General features: G+C 36.5%; 1 protein-coding gene across 3 annotated transcripts in view; it reads left to right on the forward strand.

Moving 5' to 3' along the window:
- The window catches only part of DENND4C (DENN domain containing 4C), a 72,441-nt gene that overhangs the window by 31,291 nt on the left and 21,674 nt on the right, over positions 1–19,476 (forward strand). The window contains exons 8-22 of one of the 3 annotated variants that reach the window (XM_063421735.1): positions 208–266; positions 1,578–1,722; positions 2,095–2,270; positions 5,819–5,919; positions 8,272–8,490; positions 9,526–9,671; positions 10,804–10,839; positions 11,065–11,195; positions 12,020–12,152; positions 12,596–12,802; positions 13,479–13,607; positions 14,349–14,493; positions 14,827–14,973; positions 17,158–17,208; positions 18,144–18,284. In XM_063421735.1, the coding sequence (XP_063277805.1) occupies positions 208–266; positions 1,578–1,722; positions 2,095–2,270; positions 5,819–5,919; positions 8,272–8,490; positions 9,526–9,671; positions 10,804–10,839; positions 11,065–11,195; positions 12,020–12,152; positions 12,596–12,802; positions 13,479–13,607; positions 14,349–14,493; positions 14,827–14,973; positions 17,158–17,208; positions 18,144–18,284 (1,966 nt within the window). Of the gene's footprint in view, positions 1–207; positions 267–1,577; positions 1,723–2,094; positions 2,271–5,818; positions 5,920–8,271; positions 8,491–9,525; positions 9,672–10,803; positions 10,840–11,064; positions 11,196–12,019; positions 12,153–12,595; positions 12,803–13,478; positions 13,608–14,348; positions 14,494–14,826; positions 14,974–17,157; positions 17,284–18,143; positions 18,285–19,476 lie in introns of all 3 variants that reach the window. The other 2 variants (XM_063421733.1, XM_063421734.1) reach the window with 2 other exon arrangements.

A 19,476-nucleotide genomic window follows, 5' to 3' on the forward strand; every position in this document is an offset into this window, starting at 1 on the left:
GAGTCATGGGTGATTTCCTGTAATTCTCACAGTTGTTTCAGTGACTAATACAAGCTCTGTTCACTTAGTGAACCCAAGTCCCAAAGACACCGTGTCTGTATGCCAGGCAGTTTATGAGACTATGGATATATATTTATATTTGGGATGTTATACTGTATTAACTTTGGGGTTGTTCCTGTCAATCACATACTACTTTATGTGTTTCAGCTTTCTGCCCATGATGCATTAATATTGTCACAGCCAGTTTCTACACCATTGCCATTAAGGTATCATTATTAATGCTTTAAATGTATGCTACTTGAAAAAACCAGAGGCAAGCAGGAGTCAGTTGTAGGTTGTAGAAAGCAGTCAAATATTAGTGCAAGATCACGAGGTATTATAAACGGGAAGCTCAATATGCATTTATAATGTTACACAGTTTTGTCTTGACATACATGTACCCCTTGTGGAAGTACAGTATCTTGAAATTATCTTGAAATTATCTTGAAATAATTATCTTGAAATAAAGATGAATTGTCAGATTGTTGCAGGAACTCTAAAGGAATAATAAGGCATTTGTGAGGAGAAAAAAAAAACCCTGTATTTTCAGAATCAGTGTAGTAAGCAAAATTTAATAGCATGGAGACTGTTACATTGCTCTTTTTCCCTTTTTGGATCCAAGAGAGACAATAACATCAAGCAGTTAGGTGAAATCCCTGAATCCCAAACATTTTGGGAATTCAGTAAACAAATTGGTATTTGTGCTTGAAAGTTGATGCAATCTCTGAATACTGCCTGCATCTTCTGGGTTAGACCTCCCTATGATTGTGACATGTGGTTTTATTTCAACGTTTCTGTTCCTCATTGGTTTCAAGTGAAAACCCAAAATCTTCTCTCTTTTTATTCTTTCTACCCCAAAACATTATCATATAATATTCTTTATGCAGAAGAATCCCGTCTTTGATCACTTTTGTTACACAAGCACTTAGAGGAAAAATTGCAGCCAGGCACTAAATTACAAAGCCACACATAAGAACTTTCCTAAGGACAGATTTTACACCCTTGTACTCAATTCCTAAATGCTTACAGTCCCAACAAATTAAATGGAGGCTAAACCATAGAAACTAAAAGCACGTTGCTGTCGGAATGATGGATTAATTTTGACTCATACAGGAATTTGATACTGTGATTCTAAGATCAAATGGATGCTCAAGTTCATGATTCTTGTGTGAGGTAACTCATTGTATGAAACTGCTGCTGTTTTTTTTTTTTAATTAGCAATTAGATTTGCCTTGCTGTTATGAATACCAGATGCCAGTGCATCTCTGGGAGATGTAAACAACACAGATTTAGCAGTAGCATGATTTAGTGTATGTTTCTTTAGCAATGGAATTCAAATTTAGGTTTCTTTGGGGTAGTACAGCCTTAAAATGACATGATAGTTATTAGTTAGTTAGGGAAGTATTTGGTGTGTATTAGCACCATTCAACTAGTTGATCTCAAACATTGACAGTCATCAGAAGTTTAATAGTAGTGAATTTTTTTTTTTAAACCCTGTAACATTTTTTCTTTTTTCCCGCTTCCCATCCACTCCTTAGTGGAGCAAACTTTAGCACTCTGCTCATGAATCTTGGACCAGAAAACTGTGCCACTCTGTTACTCTTTGTATTACTAGAAGGCAAGATCCTCCTCCATTCCCTTAGACCAGCTGTGTTGACAGGAGTTGCTGAAGCTGTGGTAGCTGTAAGTACAAAGTGTTCTGTACAGCAGTGTAAAAATTGATTTAAACACCACAGTAGTAACAAGACTTTAAGTTAAAATGACTGGTGTACTAAATGGTCATTTTTCCCAGCACTAACATTTAGTTCAATTGCCCTAGTGAGTAACTCTTAGAAAGATCATAATTTTTGCATAGCTAACTGAGAATTATACTGAAGTGACATTAAAGTGACTAAAGTTATATTAAAGTGACAAACTTGGGGACTTTTTTCCGATAGTGTTACAAAGCTTTTAGTAATTTCATTTCAATGTGCTGCATGTAACTTCTTGTTTTTTCTTGTACAGTTACCTGCTGTCTTGTTTTAATGCATTTATTTCATTTAATTTTTCCTTCAGATGATATTTCCATTTCAGTGGCAGTGTCCATATATCCCCCTCTGTCCTTTGTCTCTGGCCACCGTACTCAGTGCACCTGTTCCATTTATTGTTGGAGTTGATTCACGATACTTTGATCTGTACGATCCACCACAGGATATTGTGTGCATTGACTTAGACACAAACATGGTCTACATGTAAGTTCTATGGAGATTTTACATTTTTCTGTAGATGAAGAGATTGCTGAAGTGCTCAGGAGACAAAATTGTTAAACACGTGGTTTGTTTCTTACTGTCCTTTTTTTTTTTCCTCACTTCTAAAGCTTTAAAGTAAATTAAAATTCTGTAAGTCCAAGATCAACACTTTGCACTTCCTATAAAAACATGATGCAGATCTTGCTATAAATTTAATAACAATGGTAAGTAACTGGAGAAAGGATTGTCCCCCTGTACTGGGTGCTAGTGAGGCCATATCTCAAATTCTATGTTGAGTTCTGGGCCCTTCACAACAATAAAGACATAGAGCTGCTGGAGTATGTCCAGAGAAGGTGGTGAAGGGTCTGAAACACTAGGGTTGTGAGGAGCAGCTGTGGGAGCTGGGGTTGTGTAATGTGTAGAAAAGGACCCTGAGGGAGACCCTGTCACTCTCTACAGCTGCCTGAAAGGAGGTTGTAGCCAGATGGAGGTTGGTCTGTTCTACCAGGTAACAAGAAGCAGGATGAAAGGAAATGGCCTCAAGTTGCACTGGGGGGAACTTTAGATCAGATAGTAGGAAAACTTTCTTCACTCATGGTCAGGCAATGGAATGGACTGCTCAGAGAAGTGGCTGAGCCACCAGCCCTAGGGAGTGTTTAAAAGACATGTGGATGCAGTGCTTGGTTTAGTGGTGGACATGGTTTTGTGGTGGTCATGGCAGTGTTGTGTAAGTTGTTGGACTTAAAGGTCTTTTCCAAACTACATGAACACGAATGCTTCAGGATCTTTCATAATAACTCTTGATATAATAACCGTCTTGCACTTGGGCTATTTTATGTCAATGTTAATAAAGAAATTTTTCTAAAGTTATAAGGACCAATTTTTTTGTGACATCAATCAAGCAATCAATCAAGCAAAATTTGGTGTCTTTGCTACATTAATTCTAAAGTAGTTTAACTTAGTTATTGTATTTTTACTACTGTTCTTAAGTGGAAATATTCCTTGAGCAGTTTCTTTGCACCTTCTTGAGGTGAGAATAATTCTTCTGGGTTTCTGTAATGTGAGTACAAATAATGGAAATAAAAAATCTTTTTTTTCAGGTGTTTAGTAGCTACCTTTCCATTTTTAACTAGATCATAAATAGAAAGCCATAGCTAAGCTAGTTCAAGATAAGAGTGATCATCACTAAATCAAGTGCACATCCTTTCTCTGTGAAAATTTAGTTTTACTTATTTCATCATGTCAATTTTAACTCTTGACTTTTTTTTACTCACTTGAGTTAGATTTAGTAATTTGATCTGTGGACCAGAGAAATGCTTTCTTGATTTTTACCATCTCAGGACCATTCCTCTACTGAAGTCAATGTTTCCATTACGTTACTGACATGCTTTGTTTTGTTAGTAGCATCACAGGAAATGGTAAACAATGGAGCAAATAGTGTTTATCTTTTTATCTGGGTTTTCTTCCTTGTTCCCCTAAGTCTCCATGAAGAAAACACTTCAAAAAGCGTTTTCTTCAGTTTATACCACCAAGAGAATAATTGTAGGTGTTGTGAATGAAGAACATATTGAAGAAAGTCATGACAGGTAACTTAGTCATTTGAATATACTTGCAGGGAACAATACCTTTGTATTTTTGTTCATAAGTAGAATGGAAGTGGAGGATTGTGTTGCAGAAAAATAGAGATAAACCAAGGAGATTTTGCGGGTAGATAAGGATGTCAAGATGCTTTTATGACTGTTTGAAAGACCAAGTACCGATATTACCTGGATTAGTTGTTGAACTAAAAATCTCTTAGTGGCTGACTTCTTGTGAGGCAGTCAACTGGAAAGGCTTCCTCCCTCTTTCTTTTACTGTGTTATAAGCCCATTTTTCCTTCAATAGGGAATTGAACTCTTCTGGTTTTGCTGCCCATTTTGCATTTATCCTACCTATACAACATGTTTGACTTCCAGAGGAGTTTGGCATCTGTAGCATTTGATTTTGGTAAATGTGAGGTATGGGTACCTGCATTATAAAGCATTTTTAACCTGGCAAGGAGTATCTTTCAATTTTGGAGGTGTGTAGGTAAGCCCAAATCTCCATAAAGCACTTTGTGTTGAAGATAATAGAGAATTATGAAAATGTTATTAGTGAATAAAGATTTTTTTTTCCATCTAATTTTATCCACATTGATTTCTGCCCCTTTTTAATTCTGTGGCAATGCAGTAGTGCTGGATTTATTTGTTTGTTTGTTTAGGTGTAAAAGCATTTAATAGCACTGTTGCTGATTTGGAAAGACTGCTTAATAGAAAAATAACTTCTGAAAAATTAGATATTTTCTGGTACATCAGTCTGTCTAATGTCTTTCTAGAGCAACTATGCTGCTATCTTTCTTAAGCTATACCAAAAAATACTAAAGGCCTTTTTATTCATTCAGCATCTTCCTTATTGCTTTTTTAATTCTCTTTGTGATACTTAATGAGCTTTCATTGTTAAACAGACTTTCTAGGGCAAAGATTTGAGAGTTTGGTTTTTTTCCAAGCAGGATTTTTTCCTGTCACTTTTAGAATAGTACAGCTTATATTGTTTATAGACAAGCCATTATTGTGGGGGAAAAATGGGCAAAGGCATCTGTAAGCATGGAAATTTTTTTTTAACTCCAGATTCTTTGGCTTCTTTCCTAAGATATTTCTGTGTTCATGCCAATAAAGCAAATAATAATGGAACAAACATTTCACAGATACAATGTGCAAAAACAACTAGTGCCAGTATCAGCTTTGGTAGTAATAACTGGTTAGGTTTCATGGCAAGTAGATTTGTTATACTCTCTGTAAGAGCAATTCTCTCCCAGCTTCCAGAAAGATGCATAGTTCTCAGGATTTATTCCCTACTCTTTATTTATATCCAACCACTTAAAGAAGGTCTAGCATTGTATCCATTGTTCTCCTTAAAAAAGATGAGCATTCCTTTAGGCCCTTTACCCCACTGCTTAATCAACCACATCTTTTGCCAACTGTGAACTGAATTCCCAGTCTTTCTGTACCTGTTGGACTGTGAAGATGGGACTGGGTTGCCACAGACATATAGCAAAGTACTGTATGACCATCAAGTTCTGATGGTCAAGACTGATCTGGCCTTTTTCAGTAACATGCTGTACTCAGAGCTGCCTCTATTTGTATCAGCAGTGGTATGGCAGGTTTGTGCTAGGATATACTTTGTATAATAATCACATATAGAAGACTGTGCTTAAATCATAGTAGCAAGGCTGATAAAAAATCTGAAAGGGAAATTGTCTATAAAGTCTAAATCAAGTCTGAAGGCAGATTCTCCTTGCAGGCTGGAGAAAACTTTACTCATTACTCACTTTATGTTCTGTATCTGAAGAAATTAAATTCTTTGTTATATCGGTCTTGGTTTTTTATTTTTAACAAATAGGTACAGTTGTAAGATTTCAAAATAATTTGAAGGTAAATGAAATCTGTAAATGAAGCGACTTAAGGCTGTTGACATTATTCTTTTTTATACTATCTATATTTTATATGTCCTTTTTTGTCTCTCCTGTGTTTTAGATCAGATGATAAGAAGAGCACCAACTGGAAGCAGTTTCCTAAAAAGCCATGTAAGAACCTTCTCAGCACCTTAAAGAAACTGCACCCACAGCTGGCAGCAGGTGAAATAGATAAAATAAAAACTTCTAATTAATTTATAAGTGTAGTGATTTCCTCCTATCACATGAAGTGTGATATATTTGTTTTAGACTTTTTTATGTGACTTCTTAGAATTTAATCTCTTTTTTTAGCCTTTACTCATTTTCCCAGGCCCAGAGGGGAGGCTGACAAGGTGGTAGTTCCCAGAGTCCAGTGCCAGTGAATATCTTAGATAATGACTTTTCTACCACAGTAATGGAGTAGCTAGTTTTTGACAAACTGTTTTGTCAAAAGAAAAATAGACTGACCGTCTTCAGCCTAATGTCTTTGATAGATAAGAGCAAAGTTCTAACTTACCTAACAGTTTTCAGGTATTGTTTCTTTCTGTAGATGAGTTCTTTCAGGTAAAATGGTTCAGAGTATGTAAGGTGTATTATTATGGGGAAAGAAACTAAAATTTATGTACCTAAGATACATTAAATTCGTAAATGACGAACAATGGTATTAATTAGGGGGTAGGTGTTCCTGCCTTAGTTTTCTATGATTTTTTTCTTGCAAATTGCCTTTACTTCATCTGTTAGAAAAGCTCAAGTTTTATCAGGAGTGTGTATCATTCATTAGGAACTACTTCTGAATTCTATCTTGAGCACAGCCAGCGGTCTCTCTCACGTAATTTTTCTATTGTGATAATATTATAATAGCTATGTTTGAATATTTATTTATATTTATGTAATAGTATTTTTATTATTATAACTGATATTTTTGTTTTAATTTGGAACTGTCATTTTCAGCAATACCTGCTGCTGATTTTTTAAGAAGGCAAGAGTAAATTCTGAATGTCGCTTAGTTGTTTCCACCAGTTGGTGCACCAAAATGTTAGGATTGATGTTAGAAAAGTAGTTTTAGATATGTATTCTTCAGAACAAGGTAAACATGGTGTAACAAATGAGTGGTTTAGGTCACTTAAGGAATCAGTGGCAAAGGTATCAGCAAAAGCAGGTTTCATATAAATTTGCAGGAGCACAACAAAGTTCAGTAGCCTGATTCACTCCATCACTAACTACATGGATGAAGCACGAAAGGAAAATCAGATTAGAATCAAGCTAGAATGATCGTAACAAAGTCTGGGAATGCAAAGGGACAAGGGTATGAAGAGCTAGGGGAGTCTGTAGAGTTTCAGAGAGGACTCACTTGCTTTCTAAATTCCTGATGGATCATAGGCATGACTGAATCCAAACTTAGCCTTAGACTAAGGGGCCAAGTCCAAACTAAGCTCCAGGTTGGTCTAAAGGAGTTAGCAGCACTTAATCATTGTCTGATATAACATTTACAGAGTGATTTAATAAGATTTACTGTAAGCACTACGGTAAAGTCATTACAGATCTGAGATGGAAATATTCATGCTATAGTTGCCATTGGGTGTTTAAATCCATTCACAAATAACATGCATGCATGCAGACCCAAAGAATTGAGTGCAGAGGTGTATGTACCTATTAAAAATTCACCTTGAGTTCAGTGAGATACTCCCATCCCTTGACAACACTAAAGGAGTGACAGGATGAGCTTTGAGGATTGTGTGGTACTGGAGGGTAGCCCAGACCCTGTCAGGAGGTTTCAGCAATGGTCCTCAGAATGTGGCAAACTGGAGAGCTGGTGGACTCTGAGAGGTCCCTCTGAGAAATGAGGTGCTGGTGCAGTCATAGCTGCCCAGGAGAGCTCAGAGGGCCTGGCTTAGGACTAATCTTCATAGTGTCATTATTAAAATTATTATCTTTAGTCATCTGTCAGTCTTCATCCTGTAGACTGAAAACTACTGGAATTTTCCTCAAAAGTCCAATTACAATAATAATAATGTTGTTCATTTGAGCTGTGATTCAGGAAAATAGTGTTCCAAGGCTATCCATTAGGCAAGAACTGTTCTTTAGGCAGAAGCAGTTCCTCAGAACAGCCAGTGTTTGTGATGAGCTGAAGGGCACCTTAACAGCTCAGCAGCCAGGAATCAAGACCATGGCCTAAAGAGAATGCCTGAGCAGACTGGAGATTGTATAGCAGCCCAAAAGGAGCTGGGTACAGGAGTGGAAAAAACTACTACACATGGTGCTTTGTGTTTGTGTTGCTGTTGATTTATTGTTGAAAGGCTATTCAGTTGAGTATGAAGTGACATTAACTGAGAACATCCTTGTTCTATGTCACAGACTGCTACGTAAGTTAGAAAAACACACTTTTGGGATAACTTGCCTTTTATGTCAACCAATTCAATTGGAAAATAATCACAGGATTTCTAGTGCTTATCACTTATGAACATAGTCAAATAGAAATAAATTTTGAATGCACTGATTTTTTATTAAAGCATTGTATATGTTTCTTATTGCTAGTTCACAGGAAAACTCAAGAAGGCTCTGCAGTGGAAATGACTCCTATAGAGGCAGATTTCTCCTGGCAGAAGAAGATGATAGAACTTGAGATGGAGATCCAGGAAGCATTTCTCCGTTTCATGGCATCTATTTTGAAGGGTTACAGAACATTCCTCAAGCCAATCACAGAGGCGCCTTCAAATAAAGCAACTGCTGCCGATTCCTTGTTTGATCATCAAGGTGAGGGTGGGGCAAGCAAGCTGCTGATAGCATTGGCAGTGTTACAGCTTTAGAGCTGAAGAGCTGCATAACTTTAAAAGGTCAAAGTTCCCTTTGGTTGTACAGTTCTTGGCAGTATTTAAAATTGCAGTTGTCGAAAGTTAAGCTGTTCAAAGTTGATTGGAGCACAGATACATACACATAGAACTGCAGGTTTGCACTAGCTCCGGTGTTAGAAAAAGCTTTTCTTTAGTAGCATGATGGCCTTTCATCATGTCATTTTCTGCAAGGGCAGCTCTTGAGAATGAAAATATATCTCTCAATTTGTATGACACAAAAATGCTAAAAGCCCAGTAATGAGGAGTGAAGTAATGGTCTTGATAGAAATGGAAAAATAGTAGAGAATGTGACAGAAATCAGAAATATGGCAAAGCAATAAACAGTAGTCAGCAAATATAACTTCCCTCATCACTGTTAATTATTGAGATCTGTTCATGAGTCGGACACTACGGAAAATGTCACAGGGGTTTTTTCTGTGGTGGTGTTCTGGGTTTTGTTTCTTCTCCTGGCGTTGTTGATTTTTTTTTAATTACTGGATAACAGATTGGGAAGAGATTTTTAGGTAATCATTTGGGGAGTTTTCAACTTTATCAGGCCCATCACCTTTTAGAATAACGTAATTTTTATTTTAGTATTGTTTTAGTTGTTGGATGCTTTAGTACAAGGTCATCTTTTTCTTGCGTAATGAATCGCAGAGTGAGAAGGGATTTCATGGGTGTGATTGATTGCCAAGGATGTTAAAAAAAAGTGGTTAAAATGCTGTTATTTTAATCTTCCAAATGCACTTAGATATAAGTAGTTGTTGTTATTGATAAAATGAATACTTTGTGTATTACCATCTTAAGTGATTTTTATTGAATATGTGATTTATGTGACTTATGTTTATTAACACACTCCATGTATTAATTTCTTATAATTAATTAATTTCTTATAATTTCTTATAATTAACTGGAACTTTTAACTGGTATTTAGTTGTGTGTTCCCTTTTACAACCAGGATTTTTAAAAAGCAGAGACCGTACCTACACAAAGTTCTACACGCATCTCACCAAAACGCAGATATTTAGCCGCTTTATTGAAGAGTGCAGTTTCGTGAGTGACAAGGATACTGGCTTGGCATTTTTTGATGACTGCATAGAAAAGGTGAAAAATATGCTGCTAAATAATATTGTTCTGTTCACTTTGTGTTACTGTCCTGTGCTTTAGTTGAGAAGGTACATAAATTCTGCAGGAAGTATTCAAAAGTATTGGAATTCTTTGTGGTTATTGCTGAGTCATTTTCCTTTCTTCGTCTTCTTGCATGGTCATAATTTCTGTGTCATTGGAGGAAATTTAAACTGAAGGCCTGTAGGATTTCAATCTATAAGATGATGTGAGAATTTCCAGTAACTGACTCTTTAGCAAAATACCATCCATATCTTCCCATTAAGTATTAATTTCCTCCTTCTAATGTGGAATTGCTTAGTCATCTGCCATGACCAAAAACGCTGTTGTAGTTTTTTCCAAAATCTCAACTTTAAGTATGCCTAGTGCTTCAGATGTGATCAGGACTGGTTTCCCCTTTCATTACATGCATGTTGCAGGAGAAAGATCGGGGGGGAGTTTTGGGTATTTTTGTGCCCCCTTTTTTTTTTTTTTTTTTTTTTTTTTTTTTTTTAATTGTGAAGTCACACCAGTATTGTTCCAGTCTAGATAGATTATGGAGCTAATAGCTTCATCTTTAAAATTCCAAGTTCACAATATTAAATAAGCTAGAGAATTGTATTTATTGTTTTAGGCATATGTATATGATTCTTTCTGGGCAGAACCTTCATTTTAATAACAAGTTCTTATAGAGTGAATCTTTGATTCAGTATTGGTTCTAATCAGATTAACATTTGTGACTGGACAAAAGTTAATTTGCCTTTCCTTTTCTTTGCTAAATGCAGAGTATGCATCTAAAGAATACTTTGTTAATAATTTGTTATTACTGCAGGTTGTCATATTGGAAATAGCTGAAAAATAGGAGTGTCTCTCAACTAAACAAAATGAAAGTACTTTTCCTTTGATAGATTAAGGATTTTGTATTTATAGATAATGTGAGCAGATTGAAAGCATGATGATTACTGAATTCTTCAATGAAGTATTTGAAAAAGAGCTTAATTGCTTCTACGGTAATATGGAAAATTGCTCTTTCTTCTTTAATATTTCAGCAAGTGACACAGCTTTAATAGAGTTATTTAGGATTTTGGTTTTGAGTTGAGAAGAAACTCTTAATTTTTTTTTCTTTTCCCAGCTCTTTCCAGATAAAGGAACAGAAAAAGGAGAGAAGGTACTTTGCACTTGAAAATGTTTAGGAATATCTGATCATGAAATAAAAACGGAAAGACAAGGCTGTGGACTTGATATTTGAGTAATTAGAAGAAGCATAATTTATATCTATCCAATCAAATACAGTATATTAAATATTTTGTTACATATTCTAACATGATTGATGTTGAAAAGGACATTTTGTTACAAAGCCAAACTATAGTTAATGTACAAACTCTGTTTTCAGGTCGATGTAGATTCCGTCGAAGATGCACGCTTGATTGAGCTTGATGAGTCCCAAAAAAGTGAACACACTGTGTTCATTATGCCACCAGAACCACCTGCTGATAATGGACAGGACCGAGTGCCAAAGTACAGGTACAAGTTAGACAGTCACATGGAGGGAAACCAGAGTGCTTATGTTGTTTAGCAGGGCACATATTCTGTCATGGTGCAAGACTTGTCTTAATACAGTGTTCAGAAGAACTCTTTGAAAGATATGAACTGCCCAGATTCTGGTAATTTTATGAACCTCTAGAAGTGAAGGTTTTTAGTGTGAATATGTGAGGGCAATGGGATTATGGTATTAATTTTTCAGTAACTTCTTGCCAACTTCATAGTAATACTTTTCTGCATGTATTCAGTGTCCTTCCTCTTTGAGCCATTTGTGTGTATTTTGTAGCAAGTGCAGTGCTCTTTATTCCATGTTGGGAATGATGAAAGGTGGGTTATGAGTCTACCCATACTACTGATGTGGGGACAATGAACCCAAAGAACAAAACATGCACTCCGCTTTTCAGAATTCCTGAGTTCAGTCTTTTTCAGCCCTGTGCAGGAAGTGTGGAGTTTCAGACACTCTGGGTGTGATTTGTTTCTTCCTGTATCTCTTGGAGATCATGAGGGATCATGTTTTTTGCTGTTGTCCTTGGTAACCATCGTCTGTGCTCCCCTGACCCTCATGGTTAGCAGTCTGATTCTTGTTTCCATTGTCTTTGGAGGTTTAACATCCAAGGCATCTTCTTGTAATGTCTTTGTGAATAAGGCTAAAAGGATCTTGCTGTTTTTTCTTTCCTTTCTCCTGGTTCTTTATTCCCCTGTTTGTCATCTTTTTCCATACCTGTTGTCTTTGTGTGGCTTTCCTGCTATGAGCAGTATGTGAAAAACTTTTATTTTCTGTTTTTTTTTTTTAATCATCTATATAGCTATAAAAACTTCCCACGACTAGATTTCAAGCTCTTTGACAGGCCACAGGAGCTCAAGCTTTCCTTCAGCAGACACCCAGCTGGAAGCAGCATTTCAAATAGTCCAGCACTCATGGCAAAGAGGACAAAGCAGGTCAGATGAATCTCACTGTAATAAATGTCTGATCACTGAAAGATACAAATTTTCTTGGTAAAACTGCCACTGCCTGTTTATGCTATAAGTTAATGTTAGATGTTTGGTCTGTAACTATTCGGAATGAACACTTATAAGTAAAAGAAACAGAAGAGATCAAAAATTATCATCTGAGATTACAGTTTATTGTCAAATCCTTTTTTAAGCTTTAGGCTGTAATATAAAATTAAATTAAAATTAATCCTTAGTATGGGAAAAAAAAGATTGATTCTGATGCTTTTGTTTGCAGAGAGTCTTAGTAAGAGAATGATAAAAGGGATCTTCAGCTGAATATGTGTCTATCATTATTAAACGCTTACTCTTAAGAAGCCAGTAACTGAGTTAGATTTCTAGATTCAAGATGTTATATCTTTCTGCTTTTGTGTTTTGTTTCACCCTTACAGGAGATAAAAACAGCCCATAAATTAGCCAGGAAGTATTATGTAAGCCCCTCCCAGTGGGCTAAGTGTCTCTTCAGTCATAGTTACAGCCTATGGTTTATTTGTCTGCCAGCCTATGTCAGAGTTGCACATCCCAAGGTCAAAGCACTGCAACAGGCATATGATGTTCTGATTAAAATGAGGAAAACCGACGTGGAACCACTAGATGAGGCAAGTGCAAATCAAGAAAAAGTTACGACTGAAATAGAAGACAAGGTGCAAATACAGTGTGTTTCACTGACACCACCAGATTAAGCATACTTATGGTCAGAGCTGTGTTAAAGCCACCTTAAAATCATCTCAAGTCAACTTAACTACGGCAACTGGAAGTTAATTCCTTATTTTATCCCCAGCGTAGTGTCTGCTGGGTCAAGTACTCCAACTCAGTGTTGCTAGTCTTCTCGCAGATGACTTCCAGAGGGATGTGCTTGAATATCCCTGGCTTTTATTGCACTTTAATTAGTGCTTTGCAGCCTTACTGCATTGAGGGGATGGTGGGTTTGTGTGCAGCATACTATTCTTTCAGTAGTATCCACATGCACACACCAGCAAGTTATCCTGCTTTTCACATGGGCACCCTACCTCCTTTATTTCTCAAATAGAAGAGCTGAGTGAAAAAAAAAAAAACAAACTAGCATGCTCAGCAGTGTGACTGCTGATGTTATTTCAGGTCCTTTGACTTGTTGTTTAATTTTTGCTCCCTCTTCTGGCTGTAGCATATTATGGACTAACTAGTTGTTCTCACAGTTTTCCCTTTAACATGTGTAAAAGTTGGAAACCAGAAAAAGCTTAAGGTGCTTCAAAATTCTTGTCTTTAGTCCATTTACGCATTTCTGTATCTTGTCAGGTCTGTTACAGAGTAGTAATGCAGCTCTGTGGACTGTGGGGTCAGCCTGTTCAGGCTGTGAGAGTCCTTTTTGAAATGAAAAATGCTGGAATAGAGCCAAATGCCATCACTTATGGTTATTACAATAAGGTAAGGGTCCAGTGTCTTTCACAGTTATCACTCCCAAAGTCTGGTAGCATTTTTAAGGTTGTTTCTTGCAGCTCTTCGCTTGGATTTGCTGATTCTGTTGGTCAAGTAATACTGTTTGACATGCTAACAGAATGACTGAATCTGCACTAAATGGTTTTACACTGTTAAATTTACATTCCCATGCTGTTTGGCTAACCAAACGTTCTCTTGAAATACAGATTTACCCTGTTTACGTTTGCAAATTTTGGAACTGTCTAGTGCTTCTATGTCAAATAAATCTATTCTAAGGTGTATTCTTTAAGATAGCAAGATCCAAGATGGATGAAGGTTGGAATCAGGGTAGTTGAAGTAGACTCCCTCTCTTTCCTTGCTCCCACGTTTCTATAATATCCTGATGAAACTTCATGGTAAACTATATAAAGGAAGAAGAAAGGAGATGCTACTCTGGTCTTTTGTTGCTATCAAAATATTGTTCTTGTCAAAATACATAGATAAGAACAAAACCCGCTTTGTTTAATTAAAGAAATTTTGATCCATTTTCTGGTTTTACTCAGCTGTTGTATACTGAGCTATGGAATAAAAGGGAAGAGCTCGTAAAAATTGAAGTATTTCTCCTACTCCACATGGTTGACAGCAAATGCTTTTTTTTTATTGTGGGAGGGGGAAAGCTTCTCACCATACTGTGCTTTTAATGTACCCTCCTTTCTGTTTTTGTTATTGCAAAAATGTCTTTTTCTGCAGGCGGTTTTAGAGTCGTCTTGGCCTAGCGGTAACCGCAGTGGCATATTCCTGTGGACAAAGGTACGAAATGTAGTTCATGGCACAGCCCAGTTTAGGCACTGCTTAAAGAAATCAACTCAGAGCCCACGGGTGCCTGTGACATCAGGTAATAAGTTAGTTGAAACAGATTTATTTCTGGTGAACGAGAGCATGACATGCTTTATGAGGGATTGCAGCTAAAACTGAGGCTTTTGAAAGTGGAAAATCTATCCTTAAATGTTTAAAGATTGACATTTGCCAACTTGATTCTTGTAACAGGATTAGAATGTCTATTGCATACGGAAGAATTAATTATCTTGATTTCTGTTGCCAGAATTTTATCCTCTTATTTTGTATGTGCAAGCTGAAGTATTTACTGTTGTCTGAAGAGGTTAGATTTGTTTAAAAACCTGAACAGTTAAGTGCTGTCTTACTAACCAGCTCTCGTTCATGTCTTTAGCTCTGCGGAGTCCCACGGGTGGAAGTGATGGGGACATGGTGAGCCATGGTAGCGTGGATAGTTCTAATGATGCTAACAGTGGGGAGCACACCCTCTTCGTCAGTGACTTAGTCAGGCTTGATTCCGTTGATAGTCACTCTAGCACAGGTACTAGATTCTGCTGGGTTTACTACTAACAGTTCCCCAAAAGGCTAAATTTTCTAGTCTCCTGTTGATTTCCCCTTCACAACTACTACTTTCCCTTCTTGAGGTTGTAGTGTGGCGTTAACTTGTGTAGAAAAAGAAGTACACTATTTTTTAATGTTTCTCCTTTACTGCACATCATGCTTTAGTTCAGGATATACCGTAGCAGAAATACTATTATAGTAAAACGAATGTTTTGTTATGGTCTCATGTACCCTGCGTTTTGTGTTAACCTTCAGAAAAGGTATGAAGCCTCTGACATATGAGGCTGTTTATTTTTTGCACGTTATTCATTCACAGAAGTGGTAGTCTATGTCAGTAAAATCTTTCCATGAAAGGAAAGATATTTGGCAAGGTGATTAGACGGTTAACACTTGAAAATGTTTTTCCTTGATAACAGCCCAGAAAGGTCTAATTAGCATTCGTGGAATTAGCACATTATGTTAAGGTATGGTAAACGATGCTTTTAAAGGCCATATTCAATTGTCTTAATAGTAGTTGGTAAACTTTGAAATAAATACAGAAATTTTCAGAACCTTGTCATGCAGTTTTTAGGAGACACTATGGGAGTGGAAAGGCAGGTGATAAGCTAGAGAAAAGCTCCACATTAGACAGTGTGCACTCCTCCTGACAAACTGAAATAAAAAGAATGCACAGGCAGTTAATAATTTGAGATGGCAAGGCAAAATGCATGGTTCTTTTTATCTGCTTTAGTACTGATTATATCCTACCTTTGCAGTCTCAACTAAATTTCCTTTCTGTGTGTACTTCAAAACTTAATGTACAAAATGATTCTTGCACACTCTTCATGTTTTAATATCTTGAGCCCTTCTGTAAGGAGAACTTTGAGTCTGATTCCTGTGCTTCATCTGATATGTCTGCCTGGATTACTGAACTTCCCTTCTCTCTGCTCTTTGTTGCTCTGCTTTTTGCTCTTTGCTGTCTCTTGGGTGCCGCATTTGTCCTTGGCTATCACGGTGTGGGGTGCAGACTTATGGTGTGAAGCCTTGGATGCACGTGTGCATTATTTCTACCCTTGAATGTTACTCCTGCAGGTAATTCACCCATTTATTGATGGGGTATTGGCACTTCTGCTCAAGGCAGGGATACTAACGTTATTGAAAATCTGATAGAGAGAAAATAAGCACCGAAGAATGTCTGAACTTAATTTTCTGTATAAAAAGTTTTTAATATAGTAACTAAATGTATTAATTGATGGCTGCACAAATTTTTAATTCTTTTTAACGCAGTTGTTATTTTTTTGGTAAAATGAATAGCAGAGATATGTGTGGTACATGAATTGTATCTGTCACCCAAGTTTTATGGAGCTTCCTAACACCTTTCACACTCAATAACTTACTTTGATCTTTTGTGTTACAGTAATCAGTGCTAATAAGTATTCTAAAGTATATAAACAATCCTGTTTAACATGTTCCTGAGAAATATGTCCATGTAGTATTTTTGTCTTTTTGCACATGCAGCAGCACTTCAGATAAAAATAATAGAGAAAAGAGACTTTCTGGATTTTTTCATGTGACAGACTGTTTTGACTACTGTAAACTTTTGGGTTTTTAGTGAGTTACAGCTGTTAAGTTTCACTGCTATAACAGAGGAACAGACCTTTTAAAAAATGTTTATAGTTTTACATTTTTTCTATTACAATTTATACATTGGCATACAGAACAAAGATATAGCACAATTTATAGTACAGATTTTTTCCAGGGCTGTATTCACTGTTAGAAGCTTGCTTCTAGAAGTTATGGCTGTGCTTGTCTAAGCTTCTTTTGTTAATGCATTTGAGAATTTAGCTTACCTGGCAGTTAACTATTTCATGCTAATGCAATAGGAAAGGAATGAGAGCGGATACAGTGCATTAAAAAGTTAGTCACCATATGTTTCTAGGGGAATAACTCATACTTAATATAATTAGGAAAGTAAATTTGGACTGGTATAGCCAAATCATCTCAGGAGTTATCATCACTGAGTAGATTTTTCCACAAATTAGACATTTTGGAGTTCTTACTATGAACTTTTCTGGAGAGACTACATACGAAACAAATAAATTTCAGATCCTTTATTTTCTTACTGAAAAACAGATTTAGGAAGGAAAAATGATCTTGAAGCATGTGTTTGTAATTTTTTGAACAGGTGGTCAGTCAGACCAGGGTTACAGATCCAAGGATGGACTTTTGAGAGATGGTGAGGATAGTCTTCCTGCAGCTGAAACACAAGTAGAGAAAGATATTTCTTCTAACATTGAAGACTTAATAGGAGGTTAAGTATGCATGTTTGTGTTGGAGAAGGCTTTTGGTAATAAATGTATTTCATGCATTAGATTACCACAGATACCCAATATATTGAATTAATAATGTTCCAAGGCTCAGAATACAACAGATTTCGTAGATACTTTACTTCTGTGCCCTAAATTGTAGTAGTGGAATGTGTATAGGTAGAAATAGCCATTTATTAGATTAACTTAATATAGATGGAAAAATTGGACAAATGTTGGGGTACACAGTAATTTACATGTGATTCCTCTCATTTATGTGTTTGAAATTTTGACAATTTTTTAACTGTACCTGTTGACCTAATAAAAGGCATTACTTTTTCTTACAAACTCTTCCCAGCTCTAGACCGCCTTATGGCTGTCTCTTGTCTTCTATTCAAATTTTGCCCTTAGCTTTCCTGTATTTTGTTGTTTTCATTACTGAATTTGTTGCATATCTGGGTTATGAGATCCTTTATGTGAGTCAGAGCTTTTACAGCTCTCATTAAACGAATAGCCCTGCACAAAAATCTGTGAACTACTGTTCTTATTCTGCTTTGGTTAGTTGAAAAAATACCATGGGAATAAGTTGGCAAATGCTATAACCCTGTGGAGAGCTAAGCAGTCTCTGCATAATGCTGGCAGCTGTAACCTTTCTGGGTATTGCTTCCAGGAAATGCTCAGTACCTAGTAGGAGTGATCCTTTAGTTTGTTATTACATAAGGGGACAGTTGGAGTTTATATTTTACATACAAATAATTAATTGGCAAATAGTTACTAAATTACTTAACTTTATACCTCTTAACATATATCTTCATATGTGTATCTATATCTATATATAGTAATGTTCACATTTTCTTTATTGCAGAGATTTCTACAGAAAAATCTTATGAAAATCAACAGCTGAATATAGAAACTCCAAGCCCAGTTGATCCACCTGCTTGGGGTAACAGTATTGTGAAAGTTCCATCAGGCATTTTTGATAGCAGTGGAAGGAAGAGCAGTGATGGTAAGCCACTGGGTGAAACAGAGCTTTCTAAAGACCTGATCTTGTTGTGCTGTAGTGTTTTGCAACCTGTTTTGTGTTATGAAAAGAAACAAATCTTCTGTTCAAGGTGTAAATCTCTTGCACAATGTTTGCTTTTTCCACCATTATCCTGTGCAGGTGACATAGAAGGAACCTCTGCATTCTAAGGAAAATTCAAGGAAAATTGTTGAAACTGTTCTGTAGATTGAAATCAAGATTTTCCCTGCCCTGCACTGAGAGTGTTCCAGTAAAATACTAGCAAACAAAGAGAAACAGTGTCTCCACTCCTGATTTTGTCATCTAAACCTTGCTGATCTTGGACAAGTCTCTATTCCTGCAGCTTACATTGCCAGTGTATTGTGCAGGAGGAATGAGTGTTGTCTTTGTGCCGTACAAAATTTATTTACTTGTCTCAAGATTTGTGATGAGGAAGATTTATGGAAAAAGATTTATATAAAAGCCAAATCTTGGGGATCTTTTTCATTTTCTGTCTTTGTGTCTGTTCTTTACTAAGACAGGATAATTCAATTTCAGTGTAGCTTGATAGCACAGAATGGAGTCTCAGGTAAGAAGTTGCCTGGATCGTTTTGGCAATTATGAGAATGACTAGCCAGGAAGCAGCACTGATGTGAGGCTCAAACATCCTCCAGCAGGTGGATGTGGTACAACAGGTCTTCTCTTGAGGTCTCCTAATATAGTAGAATTTCCGTATTTGTGGAGGTTTTAGCCTAGCTAACACAGCTGTCTGGGTAGTAAATGTTCGCAATTACCCTGAGGAAATAGGAACATTTGTAAGATTAGTTTATATCTTCTACACGCTAACCTTAATTAGCATTTTCTAAATATACAGCTGTGTCATAAATGAAATAATACATCTGTATTGGGCAGATACACATGATAGTTTTTTTTAGAACCAGTATGAACCATGGAGTTTGATATTTAAATCTGTGAATGGAGCTCTTGGGGGAGAAAAGCTCTAAACCAACTGAGCAACTTTTACTTAAAATTGTAGTTTCCTGTAGTTCATGGATATAGTACTTACTCTCTGGGTGTTGGCAGATGGAAAGGAGGTAGGAGCCATAAACAGCTTTGACTCCAAAGAGTAGGTGGCTTTTGGTCTGCAGGATGTATTTGCAGTGAAATAACGAGTTCATGCTAGTGTAACTTCATAATG

This window comes from Prinia subflava, chromosome Z (assembly GCF_021018805.1).
Source record: "Prinia subflava isolate CZ2003 ecotype Zambia chromosome Z, Cam_Psub_1.2, whole genome shotgun sequence".
NCBI lineage: Eukaryota > Metazoa > Chordata > Aves > Passeriformes > Cisticolidae > Prinia > Prinia subflava.